The 17,107-nt window shown below is 34.6% G+C and overlaps 1 protein-coding gene across 1 annotated transcript; it reads left to right on the top strand.

Moving 5' to 3' along the window:
- The first annotated feature begins 306 nt into the window (after nucleotides 1-306).
- On the top strand, nucleotides 307-14,658 carry LOC120340401 (uncharacterized). Its single transcript, XM_078120025.1, has 19 exons — nucleotides 307-596; nucleotides 2,010-2,174; nucleotides 3,400-3,588; nucleotides 4,183-4,260; nucleotides 4,668-4,799; nucleotides 5,189-5,273; nucleotides 5,810-5,989; nucleotides 6,695-6,766; nucleotides 7,022-7,129; nucleotides 7,445-7,549; nucleotides 7,883-7,996; nucleotides 8,388-8,474; nucleotides 8,881-8,967; nucleotides 9,383-9,496; nucleotides 9,911-10,024; nucleotides 10,808-10,918; nucleotides 11,866-11,937; nucleotides 13,017-13,095; nucleotides 13,524-14,658. The coding sequence occupies exons 1-19, from the start codon at nucleotides 330-332 to the stop codon at nucleotides 13,660-13,662; spliced, it is 2,298 nt and encodes a 765-aa protein (XP_077976151.1). The 5' UTR covers nucleotides 307-329; the 3' UTR covers nucleotides 13,663-14,658.
- Nucleotides 14,659-17,107: the final 2,449 nt, after the last annotated feature.

Below are 17,107 nucleotides of genomic sequence, written 5' to 3'. Positions count from 1 at the left end.
ATCAGTTTAGTTTATTCAGTGCCTTGTTTTGAACTATTTTCCGAATTACAGAAATATATTTTTATTGAAACTTGTTAAATCACTATTAGCAATTAGTGTTGACTGGAAGACCCGAGTCAAGTCGAGTCACGATTCATAAAAGGCGGGACTCGAGTCAATCACTAAGTTCAATGTCTCTGGAGGTTCGTTGATGACGAATCCTTGTCATTCCATTCAGATAACTGGAATCAATTACCCCCTACCGCCCCCCTCCCTCCAACACTGACAGCAACCACCATATAATGTTTTCTTGTTTGACAGGCATACTGATTCCTAATTTTTGTTACAAAATGAATTTCAAGCAAGTGCGGACCAAGTACTTTCCTAGAATATCTATTTTTAAAAATGTTTACGATGAAGACAGGTTAATGTCAATTCATCCGGAGCAATGCGGTCGCGTGATAAAACTTGCCAATATCCCAAAGTATTGCTTCGAAAAATTGATATCAGTTTTGGAAAATTCGAAGTTGGAAAAAATTATGCTGGCGAATTGTTTAACCCATCCTGCGCACACTCTGCGAGTACTTCAAGCTATCCAGAGAAACGTTAATCTTCAGGTGAGTAGTAGATTTATTAATAATACTAAAAAGTACTGCACTTTTTAGGCTATAACTTCGGTATATTTCATGATTACATCCTTTTTAAAGATTCATATAAAACTCCCATTTGTTTACCACTGAACATGACGATATTGATAAAACGAGAGAGCAATGTTCATTTATTGAAAAGTTGCGCTGTGGCGCAATTTCTCTCAAAACTAGAACAAAAGTGGAACCGAACAAATATTTAAGTAATAGCAAAATAGGGAAGCGATTGGTCGCCTTTACTAAAAACAAGCCCATTATGAATCTTTGCCAATGCAGGGGAATCCGGCAGCAATATAGTACAGAGAAAATTGTTTCAAAAGTGCCAGTTTATTTTGATCGCTGTTCATTTCGCAGTTATCTTTGTGTAAAAGTCACCCTGTGGCTAATAATTGAAACCTGTTCACTGAGCCTCCGTAGTTCATGAACTGTCGAGACGAAGACAACTAGGTCGAAAGAGTATTTTCTTCCTCGGAGGGTACCATTCACGAAATTTCAATCATCGACATGATAATTCATAATAATTCATTATAAGACGAATAAATAACGAAAGATTATGGAAAAAATGAAAAATTTTCAACGATTGAAGTGTTTTTTTGCTACTGCCATGGAAACAAAATATCAATTCGGACATTAGTTGAAACGCACCATACTTGCATAACCCACGCGAGAAATTTAATCAAATTGGCCAAGACACTATAGCTAAACAGACAGACTGAACGACTGAGAATAAGGGTCTGCTAGAGTGGAGATCTAATAATAATGTTTACAAACAACCTACATGACCATTAATGTACAGGGTGACGCCCCTCTCCTAAAACAAAAAAAAAACAGAAACCCCAAATGTCCTATTTACGCTAAAAAAATAAAGCAATCTAGGACGCTTCGCACAAAAGTTATGTGCCATGTGGAGTATATTTCAAATGACATGGCTTCTGTTTTGGGAGTTACTCTCTAAATGTTGTAAAACATAGCAAAATACATGTACTTTACAACTATTTTCAGCATATGTTTTTATCACTTACATATAGAACAGTAATCCTCAAACTTTTAAGCCGCCCCTTATTAGAATTTATCGCCCACTTATTTAGCGCCCCACCTCAAAAATAACTAGATAACACTAAGCTATAAATAACAGATAGTACGCTAACAAGTGTTTTATTGAAAAGCACGTTTGAATACGTGAATGAAATGTAAATATCAAAAGAGGACGGGCAAGGTCAACTAATATTTATATTTAGCTTCTCGCCCCCTTACAAAATTGTCTACGCCCTCTTAGTGAGATGCTTTCCACCGTTTGAAAACCACTGATCTAGAAGATGGTAGACAGTAGTAGCATAAATTTTTTTAGGAAAATAAAGTCAATTTTTGTTTGTTCAATTTGAGAAAATTCACCTTGATGTTCAACTAAACGGCTGCATTGAAGAATGCATTATGCTTATCGTTGACCTCATTTCTAAACGTGTTATTAATTCGTTCGAAGTTCCATACAATATGACCGAAGAGAGCACGGAGGTATTGCTTGAAGGAATAGTACGTTTTGGTGCTAAGGTACGTATTGAGATATTTTGTATAGAGCCCGTGTCATTAATGAAAATATGTTACACTTGAAAAAACACTCCCGTCACGTTTTAAAGTAATAAATTAGTGATTATCCAGTTAGGGGTTAGGGTTAGTAATGCTTTGAAAATCTGAAATTCCAGCGCAATCTGTATTCCCTACCATAACGCAAAACAAAACTGGATAACTGAAGTCGATTAGACAGCTTAATCATATGGCAAACCACAAATTTAATTTATCAAAATAGTCAATAAAACTTTGCTTTGCTCAGTAATTCATCAATTCGTTTTAGCTTTGAATAGAATGATGTATGTGGCCATCGCATCGCCGCAAAATTCGAAATTTATTCTATATTATGACAGCCATGCATAATCGTCTATTAATTTATCGAGTTTCCCATATATATGATATCCTATATTAACCAGAAATACACAAACATGCTCTATGTTTGGATTAAAAAACAACAAATGTCTGAGTGATTACAGTTTCTTTCAAGCCCATAATGCTATATCATTGCTTCGTTCAATAATAATTTGGCAAAAAGCAAATATTTGATTTTCATGGCGTCATGACGAAATCGGACAAACATACGCCTACTATGAAAAATTCATATAGTAAAATAATTACACATATCACAATCAATGCACCTAAAATTGATATATAGAATGGGGCGAATGGTTAAACTAAGCAAATGAAGTGGAATTCGTACGTTCAAGTTTAAGATAGATACCAAAAAAATACAGTAATCGTAAATGGTACCATGAGACGGCTTTTGCTCGTGGTCAGAAGATCCGCTCTGTGGCCACCCTGGAAATAACTTTTTTGTTGGTAAATTTCTGTTTTAATTTTTTATTGTTTTTGCACATTGAAGTCTAGAATAAATATCTTTATATAAGGTGTCCATAAAGTCCTAATTTTTTTTTTTGAATTGCGAAGGGAATTTATCGATACCATCTATTGGTTTGGCCCCCACAGATGTACTAAATGAAGTTAAAATACTCAAACAACTACTGATTAAAAAACAACAAATCTAGTTAAGATATATTGAGAACTGACTTCATAACAAAATTTAAATTTTAAAGGAACTTTATGGACACCCCGACGCTATAGTGTGGTACATCTCATTCTTTAGTACTAATTTAAGTATCTAATTTAGTAATAGATAACTTTAGATCTATACAAACTATCAACATTTGTGTATTTTTGTTTCTTTTAGATGAAAATATTGAACTTATGTGGTTCCGTGCTAAACGAGCAATCAATCAACTATTTAAAGCAGTTGTTAACTAACGGAAAAATATCAGAAATTCTTCGTTTAACCAACTGCAAAGGTGTAGCTGAGTCGCATCTCACAACTGAAGATAAAAAACAGTTAGAAATTGCTGCAAAGAATTCTACTAAATTTGTAAGTCAAGTCTAGTTTTAGCACAGTCATCTTAATAGCCTTGTCTCTATGGCCAACGCACATATTTCACAGACCACAGAAAAAAAAAATAACCAATGCTCAAGGAACAGTTTTCGAGATTTACGCAGTTCAAGTTGGATTTGTTTCTCTGGAGGCAACCACCTTTTTTAAAAAAAATTTGAGACCTTTTGGAATGCACGAATACAAACAAATTTTGAGACAAAATTTACATTTTTGCCGGATTTCCCGTTGATCCATTATGGTGATCAGAATACAATAAAGTCTTAATTGCAAAATGAATTTAGCAATACCATCACAGATGTAAAATGAAGTCAAAATACTTGAACAATTACTGTTTAAAAAACAACAAATTGAGAATTGAGTAATTGAGATAAATTAAGGACTAACCACATAACAAAATTGAAATTGTATAGGGCCTTTGAAGACACCCTGTATATTTTATGGCAAAAGTGCCAGTTTTGTGCGAATACCTACCTAACTTGTGTTATGAATGTTCGTCTTCAAATTACTGTTTGCACTGACTGTAAAGAAGGGGAAAGTTACTATTCAAATAGATTTATCTTGTTTTTGCAGATTGGTGGCCTCAAAATGTACTGGTTTGAATACGTTGGTCATATTGACATAGACCGTTATCACGGCAGTAAATTGGAGGTATTGTACGATTTATTTACCTCATCGAAATTTATTGCCATCGTTGTTATAATAGCAGTTGTATACCTTAATTTAAGGCAGTTTGATTCATTCAATTTATGCTCAGATCAGGCTTCGTGTTTTGTAGATTCGAACTACGAGAATATCAAATTTTGATAACAAAACTTAGGGCGTTTACAAGCCTTCGTTGGGAGATTGTTAAGAACGCTCAGGGAAATAAAATGCTTTTTGAGTTTTAGTAGAAAGTTTTGACTTATTTTCAGTGGCGTTCTCCAAATTAGACAAATTTATGCATTTGACCTCATTTACAAAGAAAAAGTCTGTGATTAACATGATAAAAGTAGGAAACAGATTTTAAGTTAAAAAAAAAATGAGCAATTGCTCTAACTGTATTTCCTTTTTGATAGTTCTTGAAGATAAACGGAGTAACATTCAATCGAATGACGGGTCGAAAAGAAACATTGGCTCGATATCTCGTCCGAGACGTTTCAAATAAAGTTTGGCAAATGGTGAAACCGGGAAGCAAAAGGAAACAGTCGGTGAGTCAGCCAGGCTGATACTTATATATGTTCATAAGAACAATCCACATTTAAACCAGGCTTGTAATAAATCTAGTGAATTATTTGAAATATCCTAGATCTTTAAGATTACTTAAGCGCGAAACAATTATCATTACCACATCGGACAATTTTGTGTTGCTTATTATTCCATATACGCACCGCTGATGAGGACATTTAATTTAACGTTAGGTTAAATCAATCAGTTAATGTACTTATATCCTCTCATATGTTCGCCCAGGAAATTCACTGTATGGTTTATGGTCTACACCAAGGTGCTAGCTTACAATTTATTATGTAAACCTACCGCTTTCTAGCCATTGTATTTCCATTTACCTGTGCTATTTTATACTATTACGACTTAATTTTAGATGAGTCATACTGACGCAAAACATCAACGCATTGCCGAGGCCACTGAAAGAGATTTATCGGATATGTTACAATCGCAAACTAACAGTAAGAATATTTTGCATTCTGTTCACAAGACCGAAGCATATGTTAATATTGATATATTTTATGCAAGCTTGCGCAAAGCAAGGTCGACTCGCGAGCTGTCAACTCAAAACAAACAAATATCACTGATAGAGGAAGTCAATTGAATAGTGTTACATAATATGCTCAAGGTGACCCTAAAATAGCAGACATCATAAAATTTCTAATCATTTCTACCAAAAGTAAATCTATTTAACGCCAGAACTTCTGTTAGTGCGTGATTGTGTCCCGAAGTTTCAGTAAACCAGCACAATCACTGTTTACTCTTCAGAATCCAAATGGCCTGAAATCTATTATTTATTTGGTGTACCCTGTTTTTCTTGTACTATGTGACAGCAAACCTCGGGTACAAATTTTGTTGTATGATTGCATAACCTAATACTATTTACGTCGTTACATGGTATTTCGGAAATTCGAGAGTGACCCAATTAACATAAAAAAGCTTACCTACAAACATTTGTTGTGGCAAATATGAAATTTTATTTTCAAACTATTTTTAGTCAACAAGCCTTCTACCAAGAACAAAAATACACCTATAAATTACAATAAACGACGAAGAGGTAGATCTACGTATAATCGCGGTGGTCACTGGAGTCACGGCAGCGCCCAGAGCAGCAGCGGCGAAGATACAAAATATACAGGCTACAAAAGTGATCCAACTGGGTTTCACTCTACTAATAGTGAGTAAAACTGAACTCATTTTAATATTGAGCAAACTATATGTCACAGAATATTTCAGGCAAACAGACGTGCATCCACTTCTCTCTATTTTACTGAAAATGATACACTCCAAAAAAAATTTGATTATTCTTAAAACTCCGTACCTACACATATTAGTGTCTGCTTGTTCAAATCCAAGGTTCGAAGCTAAACTGAACATGTGGATACAGAGCAGTGTTTCCAAGTGGTTCTTTTATTAGCATTAACCCTAATCGAATTGCCAAAAGCTCAATTACTCCTTGCATGAAAATGAAGTATTCATATCGTTTATTTTTCACTTTTGGCGCAAAATGCTGATAATAACACCTATTGTATCTTCTGATCCGCTTTTAAAATGCCAAACCTGCACTAGCTCAGCATTCGGCCCACAATCTGTACGGCGGAGTATTGTTATTAGGCCCCTAGGAACTGTGTGTCTAGATGACTAAGCTCACTGACTAGATGTTTGCATTGGATGTTCATTTTGATTCGTCCATGGTCAAAAGTACGGAGATTGGAAAAGAAACTGTCAAAACAGTGAACGTCCGAAATTATCCCGTAAAAATTGCCAAATCACCTTTTTGGGGGTAATTAATCCCAGTTTGGGAATTGCTGCTCTATATCTAAATTTATTCGCAAGGGTCAACCAATGCTGAGTTCATTTTTCAATTTGTGCATTATTATAGATCCTTTCGGAAGAGAACGCTACGAAGAATGCAATACTTCTTTCAACAAAGCATTCCCATTCAGGAATGAAGGTAATGCTGTTAAAATATTTGTTGACCAATACGATGCCCTTTAGTTATTATTCATAATAGAGTTGCAACAACAAAATACAAAACAGATATGAATTCGTATTTATGCTTTTCTTAGAATATTCAAATTTCGACAAATTTACTTCACCATAATTAAAATTGTAGATTATGCATGAAGTTAACACTCATGCCAAAAAGTTACATAGAATGAATACATGAAATTTTTATTGCACTGTTAAATAAAACCATTTTTTGAAGGAGCGACGATACCGGAAAAGTCATGTCACCCACCTCGCCAGCCATATGAATATACACGATCTTTTTCTTCTTCACAGCGCCGCGAAGCGGGAATGTCAAATCGACAACGTAAGTCGTATAGTATTTGTAACTTTGGTACATGGCTGACAAGTCGGAATTTAGCATGTTTTCACTGCAGTCGACGTCAGAGTCACTTTTCACAGAGTGAGAGACGAAGTTTTAACTCTAATTTCCCAGATTCGGAATTGCAGACTTTCAATGATGATAGATTGAATCAAAACTAACATGACCTGGTACACATACTACGTTCCGGTGTGCGCCATCTTGGTTCACATACTTCGGGAGTAGGAATACCGATTTTTCGACTTCTGTATTGCACAATAAATCGGTACATTTAAGTGTTATTAGAACTAATTTCAACAGAATTGCCATCAGATTTCGGTCAGTTATCAACAGCATACGCGGACCATCATGGAAATTCAGAAGCAACGGGCGGTTATGTTCACAGAAGCACTTATCAACTAAGAGGTGATAGTAATATTGTGGATGTGTTAACTTGCGATTTTGATCGCGTCCGTCAGAAATCACTTCACTGTCACCATTAACCGTTGCCATTCGTTTAGTACTAGCCAAAAAATATGTATTGACAGTAAATCCACGTCGTGGTGCTTTTTCTTTTTAAAACCAGAAAATAGTTTTCGAGAGACACTTTCTAGAATTTGAATAGTAAAGCAAGAAATTTTGGTTCTAGCAATGATATAGCGAAAAGTTCCAGAATTGTTTAAATCTTGCGCGATAAGTATTTATATTACTACCAAAAAAAATATTTTAGAATTTATTTATTGCTAACTTTCCTTTTAGGCAACCCTATTGGTATGTATCCGCCTCGACTGCCAAATCCTACGTCACCAAACTATTCTCGTTCGCAGTCAGCTCTTCAGCAACAAGCGGGACAATTACTCAGCCATACTTTAAGTAAGCTCAATAATATTCTTCTGTGGTTTTGGTCATATGAATAGCCAATTTCGTTTTGAAATGCGACATATACGTAACTTGAGTTTTATGCCTTAATCTTGCTTTAGCAAGTATTAATATCAAAAATGTTCACTCTTGATATGAAACCTCTCCTCACGTGCAAACAGGAATATATTAACGGCAAATCATCGTAGTAGCGTATTTTTTTAAAACCCGCAAAACTTGTGGTATAACTTTAGTAGCCTTTAGTAGTCAAAAGGACGGGTGGTCCTGTTGTTGAACAGATAAGCGAACAATTATCCAAATATTATAATTCGGAATATTAAGTAATACTCATGTATTGAATCAAGTTTAAAAACTGGTTTTACCTATTTCGTTGTGTTTTTTTTAGGAAGCCCTACTGATATGCATGCAACCCGAATGCCAAACTCCCCGTCACCAGACTATTCACGAATGCAATTGCCTATTCAAAATCTTAGTAAGTTCAAAATTATTGTCAAATAGTGTCGATTGTTATAAATAGGAATTCGATTTGAAATAACGCGACAAATATTTAAATGGTGGTATTTTTTTTATCTTGCCTTAATAGGTATTAAAAACAATGATGTCGCTGTTCACTCTTACCATGCCTCCGTTCGTTGAGTGCTAGCAAACAAAAACATTTCAACAGAAAATCCACGCGGTGGCGCAATTTCTCTCGAGATCAGTAAAATCCTGAATACAATGTTTGGTATCCAAAAGGTCGATGACAGATATAAAATAAATAGCTTTCTTTTAATATTTTTGGGAGTATTCATTCTCCAAATTCTACGCAATAAGAATGTACTGAACACAAAGTTCAGGTCAATCAGTTATTACCTATTATGTTGTGTTTTTTCTTTTAGGAAGCCCTACTGATATGCATGCAACTCGAACGTTAAATCCTTCGTCACCGGACTATTCTCGAATGCAATTGCCTATTCTGAATCTTAGTAAGTTCAAAATTATTGTCAAATAGTGTCGATTGTTATAAATAAGAATTCGATTTTGATAACGCGACAGATAATATACCTTGAATGATGGTATTTTTTGTCTTGCCTTAGCAGTTATTAAGAACAGAAATGTCGCTGTTCACTCTTGCCATGTCACCGTTCGCTGAGTAATAGAAAACAAAAACATTTCAACAAAAACTCCACGCGGTGGTGCAATTATTCTCGAAATCAGTAAAATTATGAATACAATGTTGGGAAACTAGAGAGTCGATGACAAGTATAAAAAAAATAGCCCTTTTCCTAAAAATATTTTCTTGGGGGTATTTATTCTCCCAATTCTACGCAATAAGCATGTATTAAAACACAAAGCTTAAGTCAAACAGGTCTTACCTATTATGTTGTGCTTTTCTTTTAGGCAGCACTGATGATATGCATGCACATCGAATGCCAAACTCCCCGTCTCCAGACTATTCTCGAATGCAAGCAGCTACCAAGCAACAAGCAAGACAATTACCTATGCAAAATCTTAGTTAGTTCAATAAAATGTGTCCATTGTCTCGGCCGTTATAAATAAGAATTCGATTTTGATAACTCAACTAATATTTAGCTTAAATGTTGGTATTTTTTTTCTATCTTGCCTTGGCAGTTATTAAAAATATAATGCCACTGGCTATTCTTGCAATGCCACCGTTCGTTGAGTACTAGCAAACAAAAAAATTTCAACAGAAAATCCACGCGGTGGCGCGACTCTCTCGAAATCAGTAAAGTTTTCAATACAATGTTGGGAATCCAGAATGACAACCGAAATATATAAAAGAAATAGCCCTTTTTCAAAAATATCCTTGGGATTATTTGTTCTCCCAATTTTACGAAATATTCATGTATTAAAGACAAAGCTTAGGTCAAACAGGTATTAGCTATTGTGTTGCGTTTTTTCTTTCAGGCAACCCTATAGATATGAATGCAACTCGAACGCCAAATCCTTCATCTTTAGACTATTCTGGAATGCAAGCAACAACTCAGCAACAAGCGAGACATCTACCTTTGCATAATATTAGTAAGATCAATGATATTGTTGTTGTTATAAATAAAGTTGTTATAAATAAGCAATTCGATTTTGATAAAGCGACAGATATTCAACTTGGATGTTGCTATTTTTATCTTGCCTTAGCAGTTGTTAAAAACAATAATGTCGCTGTTCACTCTCGCCTCCGTTCGTTGATTACTAGTAAACAAAAATATATCAACGGAAAATCTCCGCGGTGACGCAATTTGTCTCTAAATCAGTAAAATTCTGAATACAATGTTGGGAACCAAAAGAGTCAATAACAACTAAAAAATATAAAATAAATAGCCTTATAGTTCTTGAATTTATTCTATTTACTTTATACTTTTTAGTTTCTTTGACTCTCTTGGTGACTGATCCAATTTTCTTCTATAGCTTCGGTTTCATGAAAAAAACTTTTATTTTATTAAAACAAAAGAGCACTTCTCAACATAAAGGCCAAAACTAAAAATCAATTATTTCAGTGTATCGGTAGTCCGTACCGGTAGAAAAAAAAACGAATCTTACAGAGCCTACAGATATTTCTAAAATAAATAAAAGTAATAGACTTCCAGCGACAACAATTTGTCCAGTTGTTGAAGAGAATGGCACTTTTTTTACAACAACAACATAATAACAAAATGATGCATAAGTCCACTCTGTGTGCAGAATGCGACAGTGGTGATCAGTGACTTTACTTTTAGAAAATTACTCCCACTTATGAGTGCTGTTCATTAAAGTTGAACCTTGCTAATAACAAAGTAGTCATGTCTATTGTGTTCTTTTTCCTTTCAGACAATCCTATTATGTATCCACCTCAAATGCCAAATCATCCATTACTGGATTATTCTCAGTTGCAATCAGCTACTCAGCAACAAGCGGGACGATTACCAAGTCATGATTTAAGTAAGCTCAATAATATACCCTCATAATCTTATATGAAAAAAAAATTTGATTTTGACGAAGCGGCATCTTCTGGGGGTTTAAAACAAAAGCGCAAATATTACAATCAAAAATAATGTTTAAATGGGTGGTTTTTAAGCTGGTAATCGAATCATAGTTTGAATATGACAACAAAAAATGACAAAATCTTATAAATCAATAATATAAATCTCCTTATTATCAAATTATCATCCGCTTTTCTAAGTTTCAAGCTCTTGTGTGTTGAAGCCCTTGAATATTGATTTTAGTGTTGCTTTTTTATCGATGTGAACATTCCACACGGTGGCGCTATTTCTATCAAAACCACCCACATTTTTAGTACAACTTTGGCCTTATTTATTGTGCTGTCTCTTTTTCCGTTAGGCAGCCCTACTGATATGTATTTATGGTTTGACAGTGAACCTTCATTATGTGGTTGACAATGGGTAAAATTTCGTTTTATTGCCATCTGGGCAGTTCGCTAATTGTCCGTATTTTTAACTAATTTTTGTATAGTGGTACTACGTATGTTTTATTTTGTTTCAACTATTTATAACAGAGGTACAGCCCCTCACATTAATATGCCAAATCATCCTACACCGCAACCACATTTTCCAGAATCATGTCCTCCGCCGAGTGTTCCAGCCCCACAACAACGATCAGGCGAAAGAATTTATTCCTAAAATTTTATTTTACTAATAAAAAGTTTACCTTGTAACGTCAGTCTAGAGAATTGTGGTATCAAAGCTTACTTGGATGACTCGCGTCGCTTATATTTAAAAAATCCAGTGCTATCATAGATAGATATACCCCACGCTAGTACATTAGGGTTACCTCTATCGCTGCATTTTCATGCCTAATGGCTATCACTCAATGCTATACATTCATTTCAGAGCAAAATTAGCAAAACTCATGATCATTCATCTTTTTAGGCAATCGCAGCAAGTTATCTCCATTCGATAAATTGGAAATTCACCATCATCATCATTACAACATACAACAAGGTTTTTACCTTATGCATTTTGTCATTGGTGTCACTAGGCTTGTAAAAGTAAGAGAGGAAAAATGAGTACAACTCTTGAAATCATTTGATTCCAGAGTCTTGCTGCACACTGCAGAAACCAAATTTTGAAGTCATGATACTATATATTCAAACAAAATGCTTACGACTCAAAAAATCATCCTTTTAGCGCGTCGAAAATTAATATTGAGCGATGCCAACATAAAGTTTGTTTGTATATTGCCCTTTGTCGTGTGCATTTTCAACACGCAAAAAATGGAAGATCGGGGACGAAAATGGGTAGTGAGAGCCTGTAAACAGAAGTGAGATTCGGAGTCCTGTATTTGGTCAGTTTGATACAAAGAATAACCTGTTTTTAACATTTGAATCACCTCACTGCATTTAGTTGTATTGATCCTTCCAATATTTTCATAGTGATGTCGATGCATTGTCTATATTCTATAGTATTCTAAACGCTTGATACCAACCACCCATGTTTGATTTACCTTATTTCTCTGGTATATATGCATATAGTAACCCTACTCTCAAGCGCCGTCTGTTTACAGTAGGCTTGGTCATTTTTATCATATTAATATTAGTTAAATTATTTCCCATCCTCAACTGTATTGTCAACGTTTTTATGCTATGCATTAAAAAAAGTTATTGGTAATACATATAAAGCCAACCTCATCTTATTACTGACTGGCCAAAATTGAAAGTCGGAAAACAAACATGCGCGTTTTAGTCATTATTGGTTACCTTGTGCAAAAATTGGTGTTTATACTGAATTGTTGTTGTTACTGAGAGAGAATATTGCTTTTCTCCAAAATTATTTGTCAATTGCTTTCAAGTTTCAACCATTTGAAAATGAAGGCGTTTCTAGAAAGGTATTACTTTTACAAATTTCTACACTCGATTCGAAAAACACACAGCAGAGTGGAGCAGAGTGGAGTCGAACTTCCATGTCCTTATTTGAAATTTTTATTGCCAATCTTGAAGTTTTATGTCAATTGGTTATTGTGTATTTCGCTATAGACTCGCTTGTTGGATTGATTTTTAAATTTGATTAATTTTATACAACAGGATACGAAGATCCAGCAGATCAAAATATTGATATGAATCCATTCGAAGAGCCCGCGGTCATTAGGCCAAATTATTTCAGGTATATCTCAAATTGAAGAAAACAATCAAAAATATACACAAGTCTGTTGATCTGATTAAAATATTTGACGAGCTGTTACATCTTAATCCGAAATAAAGCTTCTCAAAATAGCTAATAGATGATTCCGAAATCTATTACGGTTCCGTTATTCAGTTTCTTCCCTACTTAATTTTTTGCCCCGGAAATTGACGATGGATGGCTCAGACAATAGGGGGGCCAATCTTTACTCCCAACGGTTTTCACTGAAACCCCGATCACGCGCACTGTATCTGAGCTTTTTTTTGCGATATCGATTTGAAAAAAATAGCACGTTATTGTTTCTACTTGTTTCTTTAACACCCATAAAATGGCCCAGGATGGGCATGTATCATATTTTGTAATAATTTGTTTTAATATATTACGTTTTTAATGTTTTGTTTTTATTTTAGTCATCCAACTAATGACAATACAGGCCACGTAAGATCGCCTGAACAAGACGAAATTCCACATCAAGGCTCTCTCCAGCCCGTAGCAGACAATGAAGAAGGAGGGGATTCAGACGACTCAGACGACCTAGTATATTACTGAGTGAACTACGCAGATTGCCTCAAAAATATATTGATTACAAACATATGCTGACAAATGCATATAAAATGCTGCGCGGTTGTTGCGCGAATGTACTCAATTTTCAACGATAAAATCTTAAATTTTAAAGCCCAAACCCACAAACTCGCGTGTACTGTACAAATTATATTCGTTTCTAATGAAATTGGATGAGGAGGTGAAAGTTATCATTTCACTAGTAGGCCAATACCTACTCAAAAAACTCTTTCATGTTCAAAGTATATATGCACTGTATGTGTACTATATTTTTAAGGTTTATTGCAAGCCTTGTGAATTCACTTGAATTTACATCAGAACCTTGTACATTTACTAAATCAACATAAATATATTGATTTTCTGCTCGATTTCATTGCATGGTGGAAATGGTTATTCCTTTAATCCTTTGCGTGGGGGATGTTGATTATTTAAACTGCGAACATGCGCATTAAACTGAAGGCCTTATTTATACTTAGATAATTTTTGAACAACTCAACTTTTCCACCTATGTTAGATAATAAAACATTGCCTGGCCATCCTTTCACGGACTTTCCGACAATATTTCACTAAATCGGTTCGGAAATACTTTTTTTTGTATAAAATTGCTTATGAATATCTTTTGATATTTTTTGTTTAGTGAATGAGATCCTGAGCGTCATTTTCATTTCATTATACTTTTGATTACATTTGCTTTCATTTTATATTAACTAGCGTCAATGACCATAATCCCTTTTAGGTCAATTTTTCGATAATGTAATAAGCAGCGGATATATTAAACGTAGAGTAAATTTCACGCCAACATTCTGCATTAGGTTGAAAACAATAATCTCACTTTACTGAGCCTACCCTGTTACTGCAAAGTGTAACTTTGCGATTCTTCAATGATTATTTGAACTGATTTTAGTAATTCAATTCTCTTGGTGTGATACCGCTTTTTAAAATTGTTCACTTATATTTTCTCTTTTGGCTGTATTAAGATGGGAATCGGAATATTTGGCTTTATTAAGATGGGAATTGGAAGATTTGGCTGTATTAAGATGAGAACCGGATGTTTGCTTGTATTAAGACGGGAATTGAATGTTTGGTTGTATTAAGATGGGAATCGGAATATTTGGTTTTATTAAGATGGAAATTAGATATTTGGCTGTAGGTTTTGGAAGTTTTTTTTATTAAAATAAAAAGGAAAAATTAAGCTCTGTCGTAGACAAACACAAATGTACGGTGACGTCAGTGTACAATTTTCGAGTAGAGGTCAATAAGAGTGGTCTTGATTACAATAATATCATCATTAGCTCTATTAAACCTATACTCGTTTATACTAGAACAGAGTTGTCCAACCTTTTTGGCCAAAGGGCCACATTTACGAATGATTGCGTGGGCCACTCGACATGATTGTTATGTTCTAGTTTTCACTGGACCGACCACAGGTTAATGAAAAACAAACAAAACCCTCACACCAAAATAATAAAAACAATGAAGATACTAAGTTACAGTTAATTCAAAAAATTTCACCAGACATAGATATTTTAATGTTAAGTATGACACCTCTTTTATTCAATAAGTTTGTCAATATTCGGTGCAATGGACGATGTACCAATGCGAAGCGAATTTTTCATATGACTGTCAGAAATTAGTGATCTCACGAGGGATTCGGCATGGTTCATTCGCGATAAAACTTTCTCGTACAAGTAGCCTAAGTGCTGTCAAATGTTGAGGTCATAAAAACTGCCCCTTCTAGCTTCACAGAAAAATAACAGCAAAATAGATTGAAATACATAGCAAACAATAAAAATAAATTCAAACATCTCTCTCCAGTAATAACGCTCACATAGGTACATAAATAAATAAGCTTTCGATATATGGGTGGTGCTTCGCGCGCGTTTGAATGACAATGAATAATTTTTCTTATTAGAGGTTTCAATAATGGCCCAGACTTGTGAATAAAATTGGGATTCGAATAATACCGCGTGGGCCACTCGGAAACCTTTGGTGGACCCCATGTGGCCTGCGGGCCACGGGTTGGACGACCCTGTACTAGAACGTATAAAACAGAATTTTTTTTCACAGGAAGATAGATTGGTTATTTTTTTTTTAGTTTACTATTGCAAATTTAAATTATTTTAATCAAAACAACAGGATAGACATTTAAAGCGATGATGCCTCTGGGTTTGCAATAGGAAAAGTGAATATACATTAGTTTGCTCAAGTCTCAGATCCTCACTCAATGGTGCAATGGCTACTGATAAATGAGGTGCAAGTTACTTTAGCGCGTTTGGCAGAAAATAGAGCGAAATATTTTTTTGTTTTTCCTTTGAAGCTGACAGTAAACAATGGCTGATAGGAGGATTCTATATCGGTTACAAACAGTCGGTCAAAGTTATTTTCAATGTTGGTTATATTTAAAACACAATAATGGAAGTAGATGTTAGAACTCGCACTAGGTCCTCAAAATGCTTTCAGGTCACTTGCACAATACAAAGTTTTTTGTTTTTCAAATTTTTGCGAAAAGCTGTTTCGTTTATTTTGAAAATATCAGAAAGAAACAGTTTTTGTTCCATCTTCAATTTATCATATTATATAAAATCATGCGTATATAAAGTTCCGAGTTATCATTAGAGTTAGATGTCTCACTGACAAGGAATACTGGTATATTAATTATTCTGGCTCGGAAACTCCTTTCTATGTAAAAAATAAAAAAAAGATTAAAATGACGAAAAGTACTCTGGCCACTTTTCATGGTGAAAATGCAAGAGATCGAAATTGGATATCAAGCAGCGAAACCCGCTTCGAAACTAATAATAGATTCCACAAGGTTTGTGCTATTACGTTTACCTAATTAGATTCCAATATTCTTGTTCAGTGCCATCATTCAAAAATAGGGTGTTGCCACAGAGAAAGGAGAGAAGGAACGTTGCCACGGGGGAGCAATGAGCTTTCGTAGATAATTAGCTAGTTTATCTTTAAAAATCAAGAGTAGAGACAAAAAAAGTTTAAAACATGAAAAAGTATCCGAGAATAATCACTCTGTGTCCATAGTGCGTCCATCTTGATTTCCCATTGAAATGATTATTTTCATCAATTATTATTAATCTACCGTCGTCTTGACGAACAGTTTTCACCTAATCAAAATTTATTTATTCATTTTTTTTTCAAATTCTCCTTGAGTCCTGTACGACCCGATATTTCAACAAATTTTTTATTCAAATATGAGTATTTTTGGAAATATTGGAGTTATACTTTATCACACTTGCTTGCCTGCGCCACAGATATCCGTTTATTTTCCCCTAAACTCGGGGTCACTTGAACACTGATGCTTTACAAAACTAGTAATAATGCACACAAGCTTTGTGTCCATATATTTGGGCAATTTTTCATTTCAGCATCAGTCTAGATTTTAACTATTTAAAGTAGTGTCCTTTGATGCTGCTTTATA

This window comes from Styela clava, chromosome 14, assembly GCF_964204865.1.
Source record: "Styela clava chromosome 14, kaStyClav1.hap1.2, whole genome shotgun sequence".
Taxonomy (NCBI): Eukaryota; Metazoa; Chordata; class Ascidiacea; order Stolidobranchia; family Styelidae; genus Styela; species Styela clava.
Note: the sequence above shows the minus strand (reverse complement) of the source record. Positions and strands in the feature narration are given on the sequence as shown.